The sequence below is a fragment of the Budorcas taxicolor genome, chromosome 8, assembly GCF_023091745.1.
Source record: "Budorcas taxicolor isolate Tak-1 chromosome 8, Takin1.1, whole genome shotgun sequence".
In the NCBI taxonomy this organism is placed as follows: Eukaryota; Metazoa; Chordata; class Mammalia; order Artiodactyla; family Bovidae; genus Budorcas; species Budorcas taxicolor.
In genome coordinates, this window is record NC_068917.1 from 72,607,708 (window position 1) to 72,625,071 (window position 17,364).

General features: G+C 53.8%; 1 protein-coding gene across 2 annotated transcripts in view; it reads right to left on the minus strand.

Annotated features, from left to right (window-relative positions):
* Positions 1–320: 320 nt before the first annotated feature.
* BIN3 (bridging integrator 3) overlaps positions 321–17,364 on the minus strand; it is a 50,604-nt gene continuing 33,560 nt past the window's right edge. Inside the window, exons 3-9 of one of the 2 annotated variants that reach the window (XM_052645039.1) lie at positions 16,837–16,877; positions 16,376–16,437; positions 13,646–13,782; positions 12,940–12,980; positions 3,737–3,878; positions 3,412–3,546; positions 321–1,070 (exon numbers count right to left, since the gene is read on the minus strand). In XM_052645039.1, coding sequence (XP_052500999.1) covers positions 924–1,070; positions 3,412–3,546; positions 3,737–3,878; positions 12,940–12,980; positions 13,646–13,782; positions 16,376–16,437; positions 16,837–16,877 — 705 coding nt within the window. In that variant the 3' untranslated portion in view covers positions 321–923. The remainder of the gene's footprint in view (positions 1,071–3,411; positions 3,547–3,736; positions 3,879–12,939; positions 12,981–13,645; positions 13,783–16,375; positions 16,438–16,836; positions 16,878–17,364) is intronic. The other variant, XM_052645040.1, reaches the window with a different exon arrangement.

Sequence of the window (17,364 nt, forward strand, 5' to 3'; positions counted from 1 at the left end):
GCTCTCCCCTTGACTCCTTGTCTAGGTCTGATTCTGCACCCTCCTCCCCACCCTCAACCCAGCCTCTGCTGGTGGAGGTGTCTCCCCCAGAGGATGGTTGGTGGGGGGCAGCTCTGGGGTCCATGGCCTGCTGGTCAGGAGAGGGGATGCTACGGGTGGTTGGGGCGACCCCACCCTGACCACCCCCCTAACTCAGCAGGGGGCAGCCTAACCCAGAGAGAGACCTGGGGTGGCCCCCTCTTTATAATTACAGCACACTAATATATGAACATTTCATTGAAAATTTTACTTGGAAAAATAAAATTCCAAATAACCAGGTGAGACATACACCCACTATTCTTGCTCTGAGGCCCATGACTGTCGGTGACGTTTAGTGTGGTAGGATATTTACACACGTTGAGTCCCAGCTTCTAAGGAAGCTGTAGGACTAGGGGTCTCTCCTGCAGGTGACCCAAGGCTACAAGTGGGCTGAGCCTGAGTGCTGGGAGACACTCCAGGGCAGTGTCGCAGCCTCTCCCAGAAAAGGTGAGTCAGGTGAAAAGGCAGCGTAGGTGGGGGACTCCCAGGGGAGCCCTTCGGGAGGTAGATGTGGTCCCAACTGTAGCCAGGCGGAGACTTCTAGGGAGCTGACAGTCCAGGCTCTGGCCCGAGGCCAGGAGGCACTTTGGACGGTTCTTCAGGAACAGACGGTCTACACTGCTTAACCTGTCTGCCGGTTTCTGCTATGGTGGGGTAGAGACACAGTAGCCTGCTAGGGCTCTTGGTGTCAGGCTTTCCCAGGGGCTGGGGAGGGGGAGCCACCGCTGTCCCCATACTTCTCCCAGGGAGGGGCCCTTTGCTGGCTGATGCCCGAGCTTTTGAGCTTTTGAAAAGGGCAGATGAGGGAGGCTGGCTTGTGTTCCAGAGTCTTCCCCAGGCCAGGCTCAGTCATCGGCCACAATGGAGAGGGCTCGGAGCTCGCTCAGCCTGGCCTCGTTCTCCCGCTCCCGCTGCTCGTCAGGGCAGCCGGGCTGGTCAAGCTGCTGGGTCAAGTCTCCAAAGATCTTGTGCATTTCTGAGTAGTACACGACCTGGGGATGGTAAGAGGAGAGGTCTGCAGGTGCTATGCTCAGGACACGGGGCCCCAAAGCACTGCACCCCTGGGATGGTGGGCAGAGAAGTTGGAGCCTATGGGCTGGCCCCCTGCTGTTCCGTCACCTCCCCTCCACCACCGCCCTTCCCCTTGGACTGCAGGACAACCACGGCCCTGAGCCCTTCAGGAACGTTTGCTGCCCATTGCCTGGGTGCAGAGGGGAGTGACAGGTCCTTGGTGAGGTGGAGGCTTGAGCTCTCCAGGCAGCTGAGGGGAGAGGGCTGGGGGGAGTGGGTGGACCCTTGGATCCTGGGGGTGGGCCTAGGGAGTCAGGCACTTGAGGGGCTACCTGCTTTATGGAAGCCAGGAGAAGCTCTTGGCCATGGGGGAGAGGTCAAGGCAGCTCCCAGAGCCCTGGGACAGTCTTAGAGGTCAAGGTGAGAGGGAACACACCTTCCCAGCCCTGACCACCACCTCAGCTGCAGACCCAGGAAAGCCAAGCCAGAGACCAGGATTGTTCTGTGTCTCCTGCACAGACACCAGAGTAGGAAGGCAGCCTGCAGGAAGGACGTGGGGGCAGCAGGCTGAGGAGCGAGGACCATTAGCCGGGGGCCCCTTCTGCCTCAGCCTCCACCTCACAACAAAATGAAAGCATGGGCTTTCAAGAAAATGTTCGATACTGCTTGAGCACCCTGAAATTTTACCAGCTCCAGCTCCAAGCTGTCTCTGGGGAGGAGGAACTCTCCTTTTCCTGAGGCTTGCAGTGCTACTAGGGGCAAGGCCAGGTCATGTCGCCTTCCACACTCCCAGAGCTGGGTCTCCACTGGCTGAGGGGTAGTTGAATCAAGGTCTCCAAATCCTGTGTCACCCAAGGGGCTGGGGCCTGGGCTGGGGTGGTGAGGATGGATGGCTCCCTCCCCCAGCTCCCTGCCCCGAGCCGCACTGCGCAGGCTGAGTCACTCGGAATGCTCACTTCTGTGACTAATGACAGCAGCAGCCGCGGGAGGGGGAGGCTGGCGCTGACGAGGCAGTAAACAACCCCTCACCACCCTGCTGCCTGGTTACAGGGCACCCAGAGCTCCCTGCCTGGGCACTTGGTTTTCCTCCTGCACACAATGCAGGGTGGAGGGGCCATGCTGGGGGCCTGGGAGCATGGCACAGGAGAGGGGAGGCTAGGGCCTCCTCAAACCATTGCCCTTTGGCCCAGGGAGAAGCCCCTGGAAGCAAGCCTGCATGCACCTCCAAGGGCAGGGCCACCCCCACGCACTCAGCTCTCTGCTTCACTTTCCCTGCACCCCCGGGGTTCTGGTCACTAATGTTAATCCTGCTCAGGGCTCCGGATCCCATGATTCCCATGGGTTCTGGGGTTCTCCCAAGATAGGCTGGGAGAGAGAAACCTGGCTTTTCCTCAGAGTCTGCAACTGCGGACGCTGCAAGAACGAGTGTGTCCACTAGAGGGCGCCAGAGGCCCAGGCCAGGAGCTGAGGAGCTGAGGTTGGAGGCGGAGGGGGACGTGCTGAGCCTTTAGCTTTGTTACCTGGTGGGAAATTGGCAGAATGCTGACTACCTGCTGTCACCTTGTGGGGGGAGTGGGAGGAGGTGGTGGGGTGTCCCACATATAGAAAACCTTTTGGTTTGGGCACCTCAACCTTTTCCCGCTAACTGCTTGAAGAATGTGGGGCAGAGGAGGGCAGGAGCGACTCTGTCTTTACACCCTTGAGTGGCAGGAGGCATGGTTCCTAGGGCCACCTCGGTGCACCTCCACCCCAGCCCAGCCCGAGTGAGCCTACCTTTCCACCGAAAGTGGTGCCCCAGAGGGAGTGCTGAGCATGGTTCTCTCCAGGGTTTAGGGACCCTGCCCAGGGTTGCTAAAGGTCAAGACACTCCCTGGTCTTCAGGGAAGGGCAGGGGTGCAGGGTCTGTAGGAAAAGGCCTCTGTTCTTGACCTGAGCCCACCAGGCAAGGTACCTGCCCATCAGGGTGAGGCACTGTAGGTGCGGCCTGGTTTCTTCCTGCCCTTGTGGTTGAGCGGGAGTGGGGAGAACTTGAGGGAAGGACTCATGGATAAGGTGGACCTTGTCCCAAGGCTAGGGTTAACCACAGAGCAACAGAGGAACCAAAACAGGAATTCTAGCCAACAACCAGAGGTGCCTGGATTCCTCCCCTCAGGCAGTGCTGGGGAGTTGATGGGGAGGGCGGGGGTGGTGGGAGAAAGTGGCTAAGCCCACTTCAAGTGTGTGTGGTGGGGCTGGGCTGGTCCGAAGCCCACGGCCGCCTCCCCACCAAGGGAAGCAGTGCTGGGCCATCCTCCAGGGCAGGAGGGGTGGCAGCCGCCTCACCTGTGCTCTGATCAGGGACTCAAAGCTGGGCTGGAAGTAGTCCAGTCGGCTGTTGTAGAAGCGCGGCATCTCATCCAGGAGCTGCTTGTTCTTGGCCTCAAAGTCATCCCGCACTGGCCTAAGCTCTTCTCGGGCCTGGGGAGCAACACGCTGGGTGTCAAGGCTCACCCAGAACCCTGACTGGGGTAAGATATGTGTGTGGGGGCGGTGGGGGGGGAGGGTGGAAGTGTCAGGACATCTGGTGTCTCGGCCCCTTGGTGAAGGAGGAACTTGCCGTGTGGGATCACACGGCTTTCGGTCCACCCCCAGCACTTCCTCCTGGTACCTGGTGGAGTTTGGCCAGCACCGGTCCCGTCTTCTCCTTCTCCTCATACTTCTCCACCTTGGCTTGGAGCCTTCTGTAGTCCTGCAAGGCCTGCTCCCGCCGTTTCACTGCCATATTGAGACTTGGGAACACACTGCCGAACCTGGGAAGACAGGCCCCTTCTTAGAGCTGCAGGCTGGCAGTTCATCGCTCATTCAGAAACACATACTGAGTGTCTATCAAGGACCAGGCTTCATTCTAGATCTTGGGGATCTTACTATGGATGAGACAGATGTGGCCCTGGCTTCAGTGGGGTACATGCTGAGAATATCACCGTGGGGTAAGGTCGGGGGAAGGAAGACAGGGCGAAGGGCCTCTCCATGGCCCCTAAGGAGACTCAGAGGGTCGTGAATGCAAGATGCCAAGGATGTGGCTACTACCTTTTAGCCCCCACCTTGTATGACTCCACACATTTCAGAGTATGGAGGAGCTGAAGACTCCTTGGAGTATTTTTTTTTTTTTGACTTGGTACAAAATGATTCAGCTTCTATTAATTAGCATCATGCCTCTGAGAAGAAACAAAAGACAGACGAGCTAGCAGAACCAGGAGAGCTCCCTAGACAATCATGTAGGGACAGGGGTAGACAGGGCTCAGGAAGCCATTTGAGCAAATGGAGACACACCCTTCACGATTGGGCCTGGATCCAAGGGTGCTCCAGGAGCTGGGCCAAGGGCAGCCACGCTGAGGGCTGGTGTCAGAAAAGCCTGGAGATCAAGCTTCTGTCCAACATCTTCCTTTAAAAAAGTGCAAGAGCTGAGACCAGAGAGATGACATGAATTGTCTAAGGTCACAGTTAGGTAGTGCGGGCCCAGCAGAGGTTCACTCCAGGGTCCCAGCTCTCCATCTGGCACCTCCCCACCGCCTCACACTGCCATGAGGTGCAACCATGCCTGCTCCCACATCACTCAGCCATTAAAGAAGAATGAAGTGATGCCAGCTGCAGCAAGACTGATGGACCTAGAGATGACAATGCTAAATCAGACGGAGAAAGACAAGTATCATATTGTATTGTTCATACATAGACTCTAAAACACGACACGCATGAACAAAACAGAAACAGATTCGTAGACGTAGAAAACAAACTGACAGTTACCAAACGGCAAGAGCTGTCAGTCACTAAGTCGTGTCTGACTCTGCGACCCCGTGGAGTGCAGTTTACCAGGTTTCCCTGTCCTTCACTATCTCCCAGATTTTGATCAAACTCATGTCCATTGATGAAGGGGAGGGGTAAATTAGGAGTTTGGGATTAGCCAGATACACACTGCTATATATAAAACAGATGAACAAGGATTTACTGCAAAGTAGGTGTTGTTTAGTCACTAAGTTGTGTTGCACTCTTTGCAACCCCATGGACTGACCATAGCCTGCCAGGTTCCTTTGTCCATGGTATTCTCCAGGCAAGAATAATGGAGTGGGTTGCCATTTCCTTCTCCAGGGATTATCTGGACCCAGGGATCAAACCTGCATCTCCTGAATTGGCAGGTGGATTCTTTACCACTGAGCCACCTGGGAAGCCCTTAGTGCATAGCATAGGGAACTATATTCAATATCTTGTAATAACCTATAATGGAAAACAATCTGAAAAAGAATGTTTATAAAACACACATACACACACACATACATATATAACTGAATGGAGAATTCCCTGGTGGTCCAGTGGTTAGCACTCTGTCTGCACTCTCACTGTCAAGAACACAGGTTCAACCCCTGATTGGGAAACTAAAATCCCACAAGCCACACGGCATAGCCAAAAAATAAAAACAAAAAACAGAATCACTCTGATGATGTACACCTGAAACTAACATAACCTTGTAAATCAACTATATTCCAATAAAACAACAACAACCTACTCCTGCCCTTTTCTACCAGTTCCACCAGAAACGCAAGAATCCGCATGTTCTGCTGTTGAAATGGCCAAACTGTCAGACCAAATGTTTGAGAAAAATGACTCAAGGAGCTCTGCCCCACCAGGACTAAAGCAACCGCAGGGAAATGCTCTAGCAGCTGGTCAGAAAGAGCAGCAGCAGAGGCATGGCTGGGCACCGTAGGCACAGTCCTTGTGATGAAGGTCCTCTTTGACTGGGAAGGGCAACCTAGTCTTGAGACGAACCCAGGGCAGGACCACGTCCATGCTGCGTTCTCCTCGACTAATGAGCGTGGGAGGAGGCCGGGCAAAGCCATGAGTGGGTTTTCTGGAACTGGACAGAAAAAGGGTGGTTTGAACACTAAGCCTGAGTAGCTGGTGGAGATGCCACCTCCAGCTGAGAAGATGATGGCCCAGCGGTTATTCTATGGCTGACAAGCATGAAGAGGGAGGCTCAGAAAATAGAAGTTGGGGCAGGAGAAAGACTCAACAAGTCAAGAGTGCAGTGACCTAAGAGCAGCGACCAGTTCTGCCAGAGAACAGAGGACAGAAGCCTGACTGGAGCATAATGTCCCAAACAAAGCTATGGACCCAGGCAGTAAACTCGGATGAAACAAACAGGCCACTGAAGAGGATCTTTCTAACTGCCTGTGTGTCTGTAATGGGCTCACTGTGTAGCTGGAGATGCGAATGTGGGCCAGAGCAGCCACCCATCTCAGAATCCTTAGTCACGGGCCCCTGTACACTGTAATCAAACCAATACCCGAAGGACTGCTCTGCTGGGCAGAAGACTCAGGCCTACTCGGTGCTGGGCAAACTGGACCAGATGGCCACCTCCACGACACATGGTCCCCCAGGTAGGGCTGGACACCTAGGTGGCTGAGACTCTCCAGAGAAGATGGGACTCATTTCACCTCTTTGGCCTCAGGCAGTGCTACATGGGGGTCTCAGGTGCTAGGGGAGCCCCTGTCCTTCCACCCAGACTGGACATGGAACACCAGAAGCTGCCCTGACTCTCTCATTAGCAACACCCCTGCCTGGCATCCCCAGTGTCCCGGCCTCTGCTCCATCTCCGGCTGCCCGCGAGGTGGTGGGTGGGGGCAGGCACAGAGACAGGACAAGGACCAGGCAGGCAGAGAGTGGCAGACAGTTTCCTCGTCTTTGTCAAGGTGCTGTCGCCTCAGCTCCTGTCCTTAGGAAGGAGGGTGCCACGACAAGGAAGCAGCGTGTGGGGGTTGATGTACAGCTCTGGACGGGCCACCATCCCACGGTCGGTCAAGCAGTTCTCACTACTCTGGCCCCGGCAGCACCTGACCCACACACAGCTCATAACCTCTCTTTCCCTGGTGGTCAACCAGGTTGTAAGGCCAAGGTCAGATACACTTTGGAAGACTGACTCAGCATGGGAACTGGGCTAGCCTACACAGGAAGTGTGTGGAAGAGGAGATAGCAAGAATGAGCATCGACATCTTAGGAATCAGTGAATTAAAATTGGACTGGAATGGGTGAATTTAATTCAGATGACCATGACATCTACTACTGTGGGCAAGAAGCCCTTAGAAGAAATGCAGTAGCTCTCATATTCAAGCAAGAGTCCGGAATGCAGTACTTGGGTGCTGTCTCAAAAACGACAGAATGATCTCTGTTCGTTTCCAAGGCTAACCATTAAATATCACAGTAATCCAAGTCTATGCCCCAATCACTAATGCTGAAGAAGCTGAAGTTGAATGGTTCTATGATGACCTACAAGACCTTCTAGAACTAACACTAAAAAGAGATGTTGTTTACATCATAGGGGACTGGAATGCAAAAGTAGGAAGCCAAGAGATACCTGGAGTAACAGGCAAGTTTGGCCTTGGAGTACAGAGTGAAGTAGGGCAAAGGCTAACAGTTTTGCCCAGAGAACACAATGGCCAGAGCAAACACCCTCTTCCAACAACACAAGAAACGACTCTACACATGGACATCACCAGATGGTCAATACCAAAATCAGATTAATTATATTCTTTGCAGCTGAAGATGGAGAAGCTTTATACAGTCAGCAAAACCAAGACTGGGAGCTAACTGTGGCTCACATCATGAATTCCTTATTGCAAAATTCAGACTTAAATTGAAGAAAGAAGGGAAAACCACTAGACAATTCAGGTATGACCTAAATTAAATCCATTATGATTATACAGTGGAAGTCACAAATAGATTCAAGGGATTAGATCTGATAGAGCGCCAAAGAACTATGGACAGAGGTTCATGACACTGTACAGGAGGCAGTGATCAAGACCATCCCCAAAAAAAGAAACGCAAAAAGGCAAAATGGTTGTCTGAAGAGCCCTGAGAAAAGAGGAGAAGCTAAAGGCAAAGGAGAAAAGGAAAGATATATCCATCTGAATGCAGAGCTCCGAAGAATAGTAAGAAGAGATAAGAAAGCCTTCCTCAGTGATCAATGCAAAGAAACAGAAGAAAACAATAGAATGGGAAATCTAGAGATCTCGTCAAGAAAATTAGAGATACCAAGGGCACATTTCATGCAAAGATGGGTATGGACCTAACAGAAACAAGAAGATATTAAGAAGAGGTGGCAAGAATACATAGAAGAACTGTACAAAAAAGATCTTCATGACTCAGATAATCATGTTACTATCATTCACCTAGAGCCAGACATCCTGGAATGCAAAGTCAAAACAAAGCTAGTGGAGGTGACAGAATTCCAGTTGAGCTATTTCAAATCCTAAAAGACGATCCTGTGAAAGTGCTGCATTCCATATGCCAGCAAATTTGGAAAACTCAGCAGTGGCCACAGGACTGGAAAAGGTCAGTTTTCATTCCAATCCCAAAGAAAGGCAATGCCAAAGAATGCTCCAACTACCACACAATTGCACTCATCTCACATGCCGGCAAAGTAATGCTCTAATCCTCCAAGCCAGGCTTCAACAGTACATGAACTGAGAACTTACAGATGTTCAAGCTGAGTTTAGAAAAGGCAGAGGAACCAGAGATCAAATTGCCAACATCTGCTGGACCATCGAAAAAGCAAGAGTTCCAGAAAAACATCTACTTCTGCTTTATTGACTATGCCAAAGCCTTTGACTGTGTGGATCACTACAAACTGTGGAAAATTCTTCAAGAGATGGGAATACCAGACCACCTGACCTGCCCCTGAGAAATCTGTATGCAGGCCAAGAAGCAACATTTAGAACCGGACATGGAACAATGGACTGGTTCAAAATTGGGAAAGGAGTATGTCAAGGCTGTATATTGCCACCTGCTTTTTTAACTTATATGCAGAGTACATCACAAGAATCGCTGGACTGGATGAAGCACAAGCTGGAATCAAGACTGCTGGGAGAAATATCAACAACCTCAGATGTGCAGATGACACCACCCTTATGGCAGAAAGCAAAGAGGAACTAAAGAGCCGCTTGATGAAACTGGAAGAGGAGAGTAAAAAAGCTGGCTTAAAACTCAACATTCAAAAAACGAAGAAGATGGCATTTGGTACCATCACCTCAATGCAAACAGACGGAGAAACAATGGAAACAATCATAGATTTCATTTTCTTGGGCTCCAAAATCATTGCAGATGGGGACTGCAGCCATGAAATTAAAAGGACTCTTGCTCCCTGGAAGAAAAGCTATGACAAACCTAGACAGCATATTAAAAAGCAGAGATATTACTTTGCTAACAAAGGTTCATCTAGTCAAAGTTATGGTTTTTCCAGTGGTCATGTATGGATGTGAGAGTTGGACTATAAAGAAAGCGGAGTGTCGAAGAAATGATCCTTCTGAACTGTGATGCTGAAGAAGACTCTTGAGAGTCCCTTGGATTGCAAGGAGATCAAACCAGTCAATCCTAAAGGAAATCAGTCCTGAATATTCATTGGAAGGACTGATGCTGAAGCTGAAACTCTAATACTTTGGCCACCTGATACAAATAACTGACTCACTGGAAAAGACCCAGATGCTGAGAAAGACTGAAGGTGGGAGGAGAAGGGGATGACAGAGGATGAGATGGTTGGATGGCATCACTGACTCAGTGGACTTGAGTTTGAGCAAGCTCTGGGAGTCAGTGATAGACAGGGAAGGCTGGAGTGCTGCAGTCCATGGGGCTGCAAAGAGTTGGATGCAACTGAGTGACTGAACTGAACTGAACACAGGAAGTAGGAATCCAACCCTAGGTTGGGCAGGTCCTGAGCTGAGGCAGGGAGGAATGGATCCAGGGCAGATTTCCAGGCAACCTCAGGGAATGAGTGTGCTCACAGGAGGCTAGCTTCAGCCTCGTGGGAGCGAGACCACTTGTCCTCTTGTGGGGAGCAGCAGCAGCTCTGTGAGACCCTCCAGGAAAATGGCCTCTTCAACTACACTAACTCCTGTCTCCCACCAGAGCACCCCACAGTCAAACCAGAGGCCGAGGAGGGCGGCTCCGCTCACTCCATTTGCCACCGAGGATCATGAACCACTTACTACCTGGGTGGCTTTGGGCCCTGGACTTCAGGACCCCCTAGGGGCTGGGGTTATGCCCTTCCCATATGCAAGCAGGGACACTGAGGTGGGGCAGGGGAGGTCAGGCAGTGTAATCCGAAGTAGCTGACAAAGGGTGGGGGTGATCAGGACTCTGTAATCCCTGGCTCCTGTCACTGTCTCACTGAAGCCCCCCCTCATTTTCTCCTCAGAAGTTACAGAAAGAACTCTGTCAGCTCCACGTACTAGAGAGTATAAATACCACAGTGCCGACCCCGCTCCTCGTCCAGGGTGTATAAATGCTGCCTCTACCTTCACGTCGGGGCAGGGACATGGGAGGGAGGTTAGGACAAGCACAGGCTAGCCCCCAGGGCCTGAGCCCCTCCCAGACATGGCCCTGGGACCCTACAGGGCACGTTCGGAACTGACCTGACAAGGACAGGCAGCTCAGCTTTCCCTGGGGACCGAGTTTGCACTGTGACTGGGTGGCCATGAAGAAGCAAGGCTGAGGGCTCAGAACATCTCTGCTCAGTGCCGGGAGTCCCCTGAAAATTACTGGTGAGGGGGACACGGGGTCCCTGGTCCAGGACCCCAGGAGTGTCTCTGCCCTCCATGCACAGTGACTCCAGCCCATGATGGCTCCTTCACCCACTCAGGGAGGTGATGATGGGCTTGGTCATGTCGAGACTTTAGCCCTGCTCCCCTTCCACAGACAGGAGACAAGCCTGGCCTGTCCACGGCTCTTCCTGCTCCACTGCACTGCCCCGCCTTGGCAGCTGTCACTCTGGACCATTTTTTGGGAATGCCACAGGGCTTCCTCACTACATCCCAAGCTCCTAAAGACTGAATCACATCTACCCACGGAGAAGCGAGAGCAAGGCTGGGCCTACCCCGGGCGCTCGCTGAAGCTCTGTCCATTTCTTGCCCATCCTGAGTGGAGAACAGCAAATGCCTCCCGGGGTACGCATTGGGTGAAGAGGCAGCGGGAGGCGGAGGGAAGGGAGGCCGGCTGGGAGGTGGGCTGGGAGCAGCCGGCCCTGGTGGGGAATGCCTGCCATTCCTCAATCTGTGCCCACACAGCCGGGATCTTCCACCCACCAGGAAAGGGAAATTGAAAGCATCCCCATCTGACCATGTGAACGCGGCCCAGAGACTGGGATTAGAGGCCGAGCCCCCCAGGGGAGGCTGGGGGCGGTGGGGAGGCCATGTGGCAATGTTCCTCATCAGAGGACAGGAAAGCTGCAGTTTCCTGTTTCCGGTGCTGGGGTCCCTGGGAGCTTCTCGCCTGACAAGAGGCGGCAACAGGCAGTGCCGGGTTTACGTGGTTGGAGGGGATCGCATGTCGGCCACGGGATGCATAGAAGCCAGGCAGGCAGGCAGGCCAGGGGGCTCAGGCAGAGGTCAGCGGATCTGCTGCGGAGATAGTGGCCGCCCCCTCGGCTGGCCACTCACCCACCTTCCTGGCAGGTGGTGGGCTGCTGGAGTGGTGGGAAGCAGCCGGGATCTCTCTCCAGTTGGCTCTAGAAGCCAGGCATCGAATTTCAAGGCCGCCTCGGTGGTGGTGAAATTGAGGCGGGAGTCAGTCCCCCAGTTCTCCAGGCTGGTGTCCCCTGCCTCACCCTGCCAGCCTGGGTGTCCATAGCAGCCTCCGTGACAGCCCCCGGGACCCCAGTGGGCAGGGTCTGCTCGGCCCGAGGTCCTTCCCACCCAGCTCCGAACCCTCACACCTGGAGACTGACTCAGAGAGCCATCAGCAGTGGAGCTCTGATACCTCCCTCCTGAACTGCTTCCCTCTAGCACCCAGCTCCTTGGGTGACCCTGCCACCTAGGCGCGGGCAGGGGCTGGGGGCAGGGGCCCAGGGCAGGAGTGGGGAGAAATCCCTACAGGCCAAGGTCCTTCTCCCTCCGTGGCTGAGCCTCTAGACGGCCCGGCTTAGGAGGAGCTCTCCCTAATCCCACCCCTTGGACCCGAACAGGGAACAAGAGCTCAACAACCCCAACGCCAGGGGCTGGAGGATCAAAAACCTGCGCTCTTCATCTCCCTCCGGGCCCTGATCCAGGCCTAATGGTAATTAGCGCAGCCTCATTACCCAGCCCTGGTGAGGCAACTGCCAGGGACCACCACGGAAGAGGTAATAAAGAGCAGCTGCTGGGCTGGCGCGGGAGCCTTTCTAGGTCAGAGCTGGGCTGGGAGAGGCCAGGGAGGAAGATGAAGTGATTCGGGAGCTTCAAGGCGATGTTCCTGCCTGTCCTCCCCACCGCCGTCCCACTCCCCCCACCTCAGGGGACCCAGGGAATAGGCCCGTCTGATCGCTGACCAGAGCCTGCCAGACTGAAGTTCAGCCTCACAGAAGAATTTCTGACCCTGACAGGTCACGAGTTGGGGGACCTTCCCAGGCGGCTGTGCCCCTCCCTGTGTGTGGCCACCCCCACATTTTAAAAGCCGGGTGCTGCAGGCAGCTGCTCTCCCAGCCCGGGTGAGATGAAAGGCCTCGCTCATCTCCGCTGAGGGCTGGCCAAGATCTCTGCTAGCTTAACCCCACAAGCTCTGGTCCATCAGGAACAAAGGGACAACAATGTGGAAAGACCGTGGGGGCGCCAGCCGGCTGCTGTGGAGGGTCAGGTGGGCCCTGTCGTCACTGAGCACTCCCGGCCAGGTGGGGTGCTCTGGAGCCACCCCGAGTGTCAACCCCAAGGCAGGCCACTGGCGTCCCCTGGAACTTCCTGTCTGCCCAGTGACTCTGGGGACAGGTTAACAGAAATGATATTCAGTTTCCAAGTGGCTGGCTGAACTACCTTTTCAGTACATGCCCTGAGGGCCATGGACCCCACGACTTTTACTCACTTTTTTAAGGGTTCAATCACAGTCTTCTGTATCTGGTTCACCTGTTGAAAGAAAAACCAGATGGTGTCAAGACTTGGGGGAGGCCAGTCTTCCCCAAAGGGGAGAAGAGAAAGGAAACGGGCCTGACAGGGGTACCCTGAGAACTCCCGGCAGGGAGGGGCACCCCTAACTGCTGAAGGAGCGAGGCAGAGACGACGAGCAGGCAGCCTGGAGGGCGACCAGAGGCACTGGTCCTGTCCCATGGCAGTTCTCATCCTGTGGACCAGGGTCTGGAAGGCCAAATGAGGCCGTGTCTGGTGAGGAGGCTGGGTGGCTAGCCACAGTGAGTCTGAGGGGATATGGGTGCAGGTGGGCGGAGCTGGCCTGAATCTCCTTTGTGGCCTCACGGTGAGTGACGTGAGCTCACGGGAGCCATGGCAAGCACCCACTGCAGGGGCACAGTGGCCAGGAGAGAGCTCACAGGGCTGGGACACTGAGGCGCCCAGAGAGAAGACTGAGCCTCCACAAAGACTCCATGTAGCACTTCTCCCAGAGAGAAGCCTTGAGAAGGGGGAAGACCAACACCTCAGCCACCCTGGAAATTCCCCAGTGGTCCAGTGCTTAAAGACTGCACTTCCACTGAAGGGGGAACAGGTTCGATTCCTGGTTGGGGAAATAAGATTCCTCAGGCCGTGGAATGTGGGGAGTGGGCAGAGACCCCAGTCACCTTTTCCTGGTTGAAGGCATCCATCCGCTTCATGGCCGTGTCCAGGGCGGTCACCATGTTCAGAAAGTCCTGGTCTTGCTCGCAGAGGGGGTTGGAGAGCAAGTCCAAGGATATCTTCACAGCGGATTTAGACATGGCTTTTTAAGAGAACAAAGTTCAGTGAACTGACGACAGGACAGGCTTCAAGGTCTTGTCTGCAGGCTCCCTGTCCTTCCTGGGGCCAGAGTCTTGCACCTGGATGACCTCTACCCACGGCCACAGGCCGTCAAAACCACAGTTACCCCAGAGGCACCAGGCACTGGCCTCATGGTACATAACATGTGTGCCTGATGCTGCTAACGTTCATCGGATGCTGCTTGTGGGAATTCTTCTGAGCAGATTTACCTGCTGCAATGACCTATTTTCCAAACTCTTGATTCTAACAGAATCATTTGGATGGGAAGCTGTAAGGAATACATATTTCTAGCTCTAAAGATTTATTTCAGTAAGCCTGGAATCCAGGAATATGTGTTCGAAAAAATCTCGAAGCAGTCTGGATGTGAGGCTTGTTTGGGGCTCCCTCATGGAAAGAGTAACATAGTATATACATCAGGGAAGCAAACTTACTGTACAGGGCTACAGACAAGATTTTAGACTTCCAACAACTCAACTCTGCCACAGGTGATACCCAAAGAATGGGTGTGGCTATGTTTCAATAAAACTTTATTGATAAAACTTGGCAGGATTTGGTGTGGCGAGGCAACCTGTCAGCAGTATTGGAGTTCTTGGCCCTATAGACTTTTTCAGGCCTCTATTACCGGCAAACAAAATCCCAGAAGGGCCGGAAAGGCTGGAGAACAGCCTTGTTTGCCCTGTAGCGCCTGTATCAGTTTCAGGGGCTCAGGGGAAAACAAATCTTTGAACTATTTCTTACTATTTTATGTCATAACATTAAAGATGCTGTCAATTGTAAGACATGCCATTACTGTATAAGCCATTAAGGAAAAAAAAATGCTGCCAATTAAACCAAAGCACGCTATTGTAATAAGCACCTTGATTTCTCTTGACTCTGGGAGTGTGCCACAGATCCCCTCAGCCGAAGGGCAAAATATGAGAGATGACTGGAAATGTAAACCTCCCAGAGATGCTGACCCAATGGAGGGAAAAACCCTCTTAAAAAAAAAAAAAGTAAAGTAACTTTGTAGGTTTAGGCACAAACTCATGTGCACCTTGACTGGATCATGAAATGGCTGCAGACAACATCACTAAAAGATGAAAAAACCTGGACAAATCTAAAAATGTTTCTGAAAAATTTCTTCTGCTTTTTTTTTTAATAGTTGAGGAGAAAACCCCCAAAAGGCAAAGGTCAGGTGGGAAGACTTTCTTCTCAATTTTCCTTTCCCTTTCCTACAGGTGCCACATCTTCATGGGATGTCTCTTTGCTAGAACCACCTGAAGTGAATGAAAAGCAAGTATCTGCAGGGTGGCAACTGGGTTGAGCTCCACTCTGAGATATGACTGGCCTGCATGAACAGAGGGGCCTCCACGCTCCACTGGAGCAGCTCACAGCCCCCACCCTAGCTCTTGCAGGGTCAGAGGAGGGGCATGGCCAGACCAGTACAAACCAAGAGGCTTGGTGGGCTTTGTACCTTGGTCAGCTTGAGGTCTCGGACCCCACGTGAGTCTCTAGGGCCTTAACACTATCCGGGAGTGCCAGGGTTGACGAGGACCCAGCGGGGACTGGTCACGCCTCCTTGATCTTGTTTAGGACCCACAGCTTCGGACATGAGATCCTGTCTAGGCACCAGCTCAGGGGTCTCCAAGACCCAGGAAAGGCATTATCTGATTCCCCCCGATTGTCTGGAGTAGTTTTCAAAGTGGGGTCCCTGGACCAGCAGCATCAGTGCTGCCTGGGAATTGGCTAGAAACACAGATTTTCAGGCCTTGCCCAGACCTGATGACTCAGAGCCTGGGGGTGGGCCCGGCCATCCGCACTACAGCGGGCACTCACTGCCTCTGACGCACCAGCTACCAGGGTGTGAGGCTGCCTGGACTGGGGGACGCAGGCTTTGTGATGGGTGAGGGCACCACTGTGTCAGGAGGGCTTTCTCCGCTTCTGACTTGGGATGGAAGAGGTCAGGAATCTGAGGCCCCAGAGGCTGGCCGTTTATCTTGGTTTATTTGTTAAAAACCTGTGCTCTCTACAGTCAGAATCCACCTCACAGATTCCTGATGTTCTATTCCTTCCATTCACATTCTGAGGAGTATGGGGAAGCAGGAGGGAAAGGAAGCCCAGGCCGCAGCATCTCCTGCTGGGAAGACAGTAGGAGCCAACAAAGAAAGATGGGCTCCAGGTGACTCGGAACTAACCCCTACAAAACAGGTAATAGATGGACTCAAACTCAGACCTGTGGCTTGCTATACACAGTGTGGAGACATCGGGAGTCAGGAGAGTGGGGGAGGTCACGGCCAGAACCTCCCTTCCCTTGGATGAGCTCTGGCAGGAGGCTCTGGGGCACAGACCCCAGAAGCTGGCCTCCACCTGTCGCTGGTGGTGGCTGCTGTTCCAGGGAAAGCAGAGAGCGGTAGCCTGCTAAGTGAAACGGGGCCTTGTGCCACTTCTCAGGGACATCTGTGGGGCGACTGCTAAGTGCACCTTCTTCAAAGCCAGCCCTACAGGGACTGAGTGAGGAGGGCGACCATCTCTGCCCTTCTCCCATCCAGGCTGAGTGCGGGGGAGGGGTCACCTACCCAGGTCGGCGTCTGTGCTCTTCCTCATGTCCTTCTGCAGCCTCTTGGTCTGCTCCTCCAGCCTGCAAGGCAGCAGTATGGGCCTGGAACCTGGCATCGCCTGGCTGCCTCTGCCCCTGTTCGCCCACCCATCTGAGCTGCACCCTATGTGGGACTCAGGGCTCCTGCCAGGAGGAGGAGGAGGAGCCTTGCTCTGCGAGGATGTTCCTACTGACCGAAGGGCCACTACAAGCTTGGCACGAGGCCACACACCCAAAGGCTACGAGATAATGACTATTAGGTGGCCACCACTCGGCAGAATTTCTGGCCAGTGGTGGATTGAGCTGCCCTGGCTCCTGGGGTGCCGACAGGATGGATGGTCAGTGGATGAGGTGATGTGGGAAGTGAGACTGGGCAGGAGAGTCTTTCCTTTCCCGAGCAGAACCCCCTTCCCGCCCACCCTTCTTGGGGCTGACACTCACTGCTGGAGTTTTCCATACTCTCGTTCAAAGTCTCTCTCCACCTGAAAAGGAAGTGATAACTCAATCACTGGAAGACTGACAGCACGTTGGAAAAAACCTGCCACCTACGAAACTCCCGGCCCGCCCTCCCAGCCACCCTTTCTGCAGAAAACAATGCCATCCAGTCCACACAAGCACCGCTCACGACACAGGAGCCTTGTGTTCCCAAATTAATTGTTTGATTTAGGGTGAAGGCCTCCCTTCCCAGACGGGCCAGCCAGGCAGGTACCAGCGGATCTCAGCTCTGTCTGCCCCCGCAGGGAGTGAGGCTGGGCTGTGCTCCCTACACCCCTCCCCTCCCCTCCCCATGGCTGGGGGAGCAGGTAAGGGGCTCAGAGTGTGACAAAAACTCCTCACCCAGGCTTGGCGGAAAGCAGGCGGGAACCAGTCCCCTCCCAACTCAGTTTCCTCACAAGTCCCGAGCCTGAGCGGTTCAGGTGGATCGTCAAAGACACAGGATCACCGCTCTGTGCGCTGGGATACTTATGC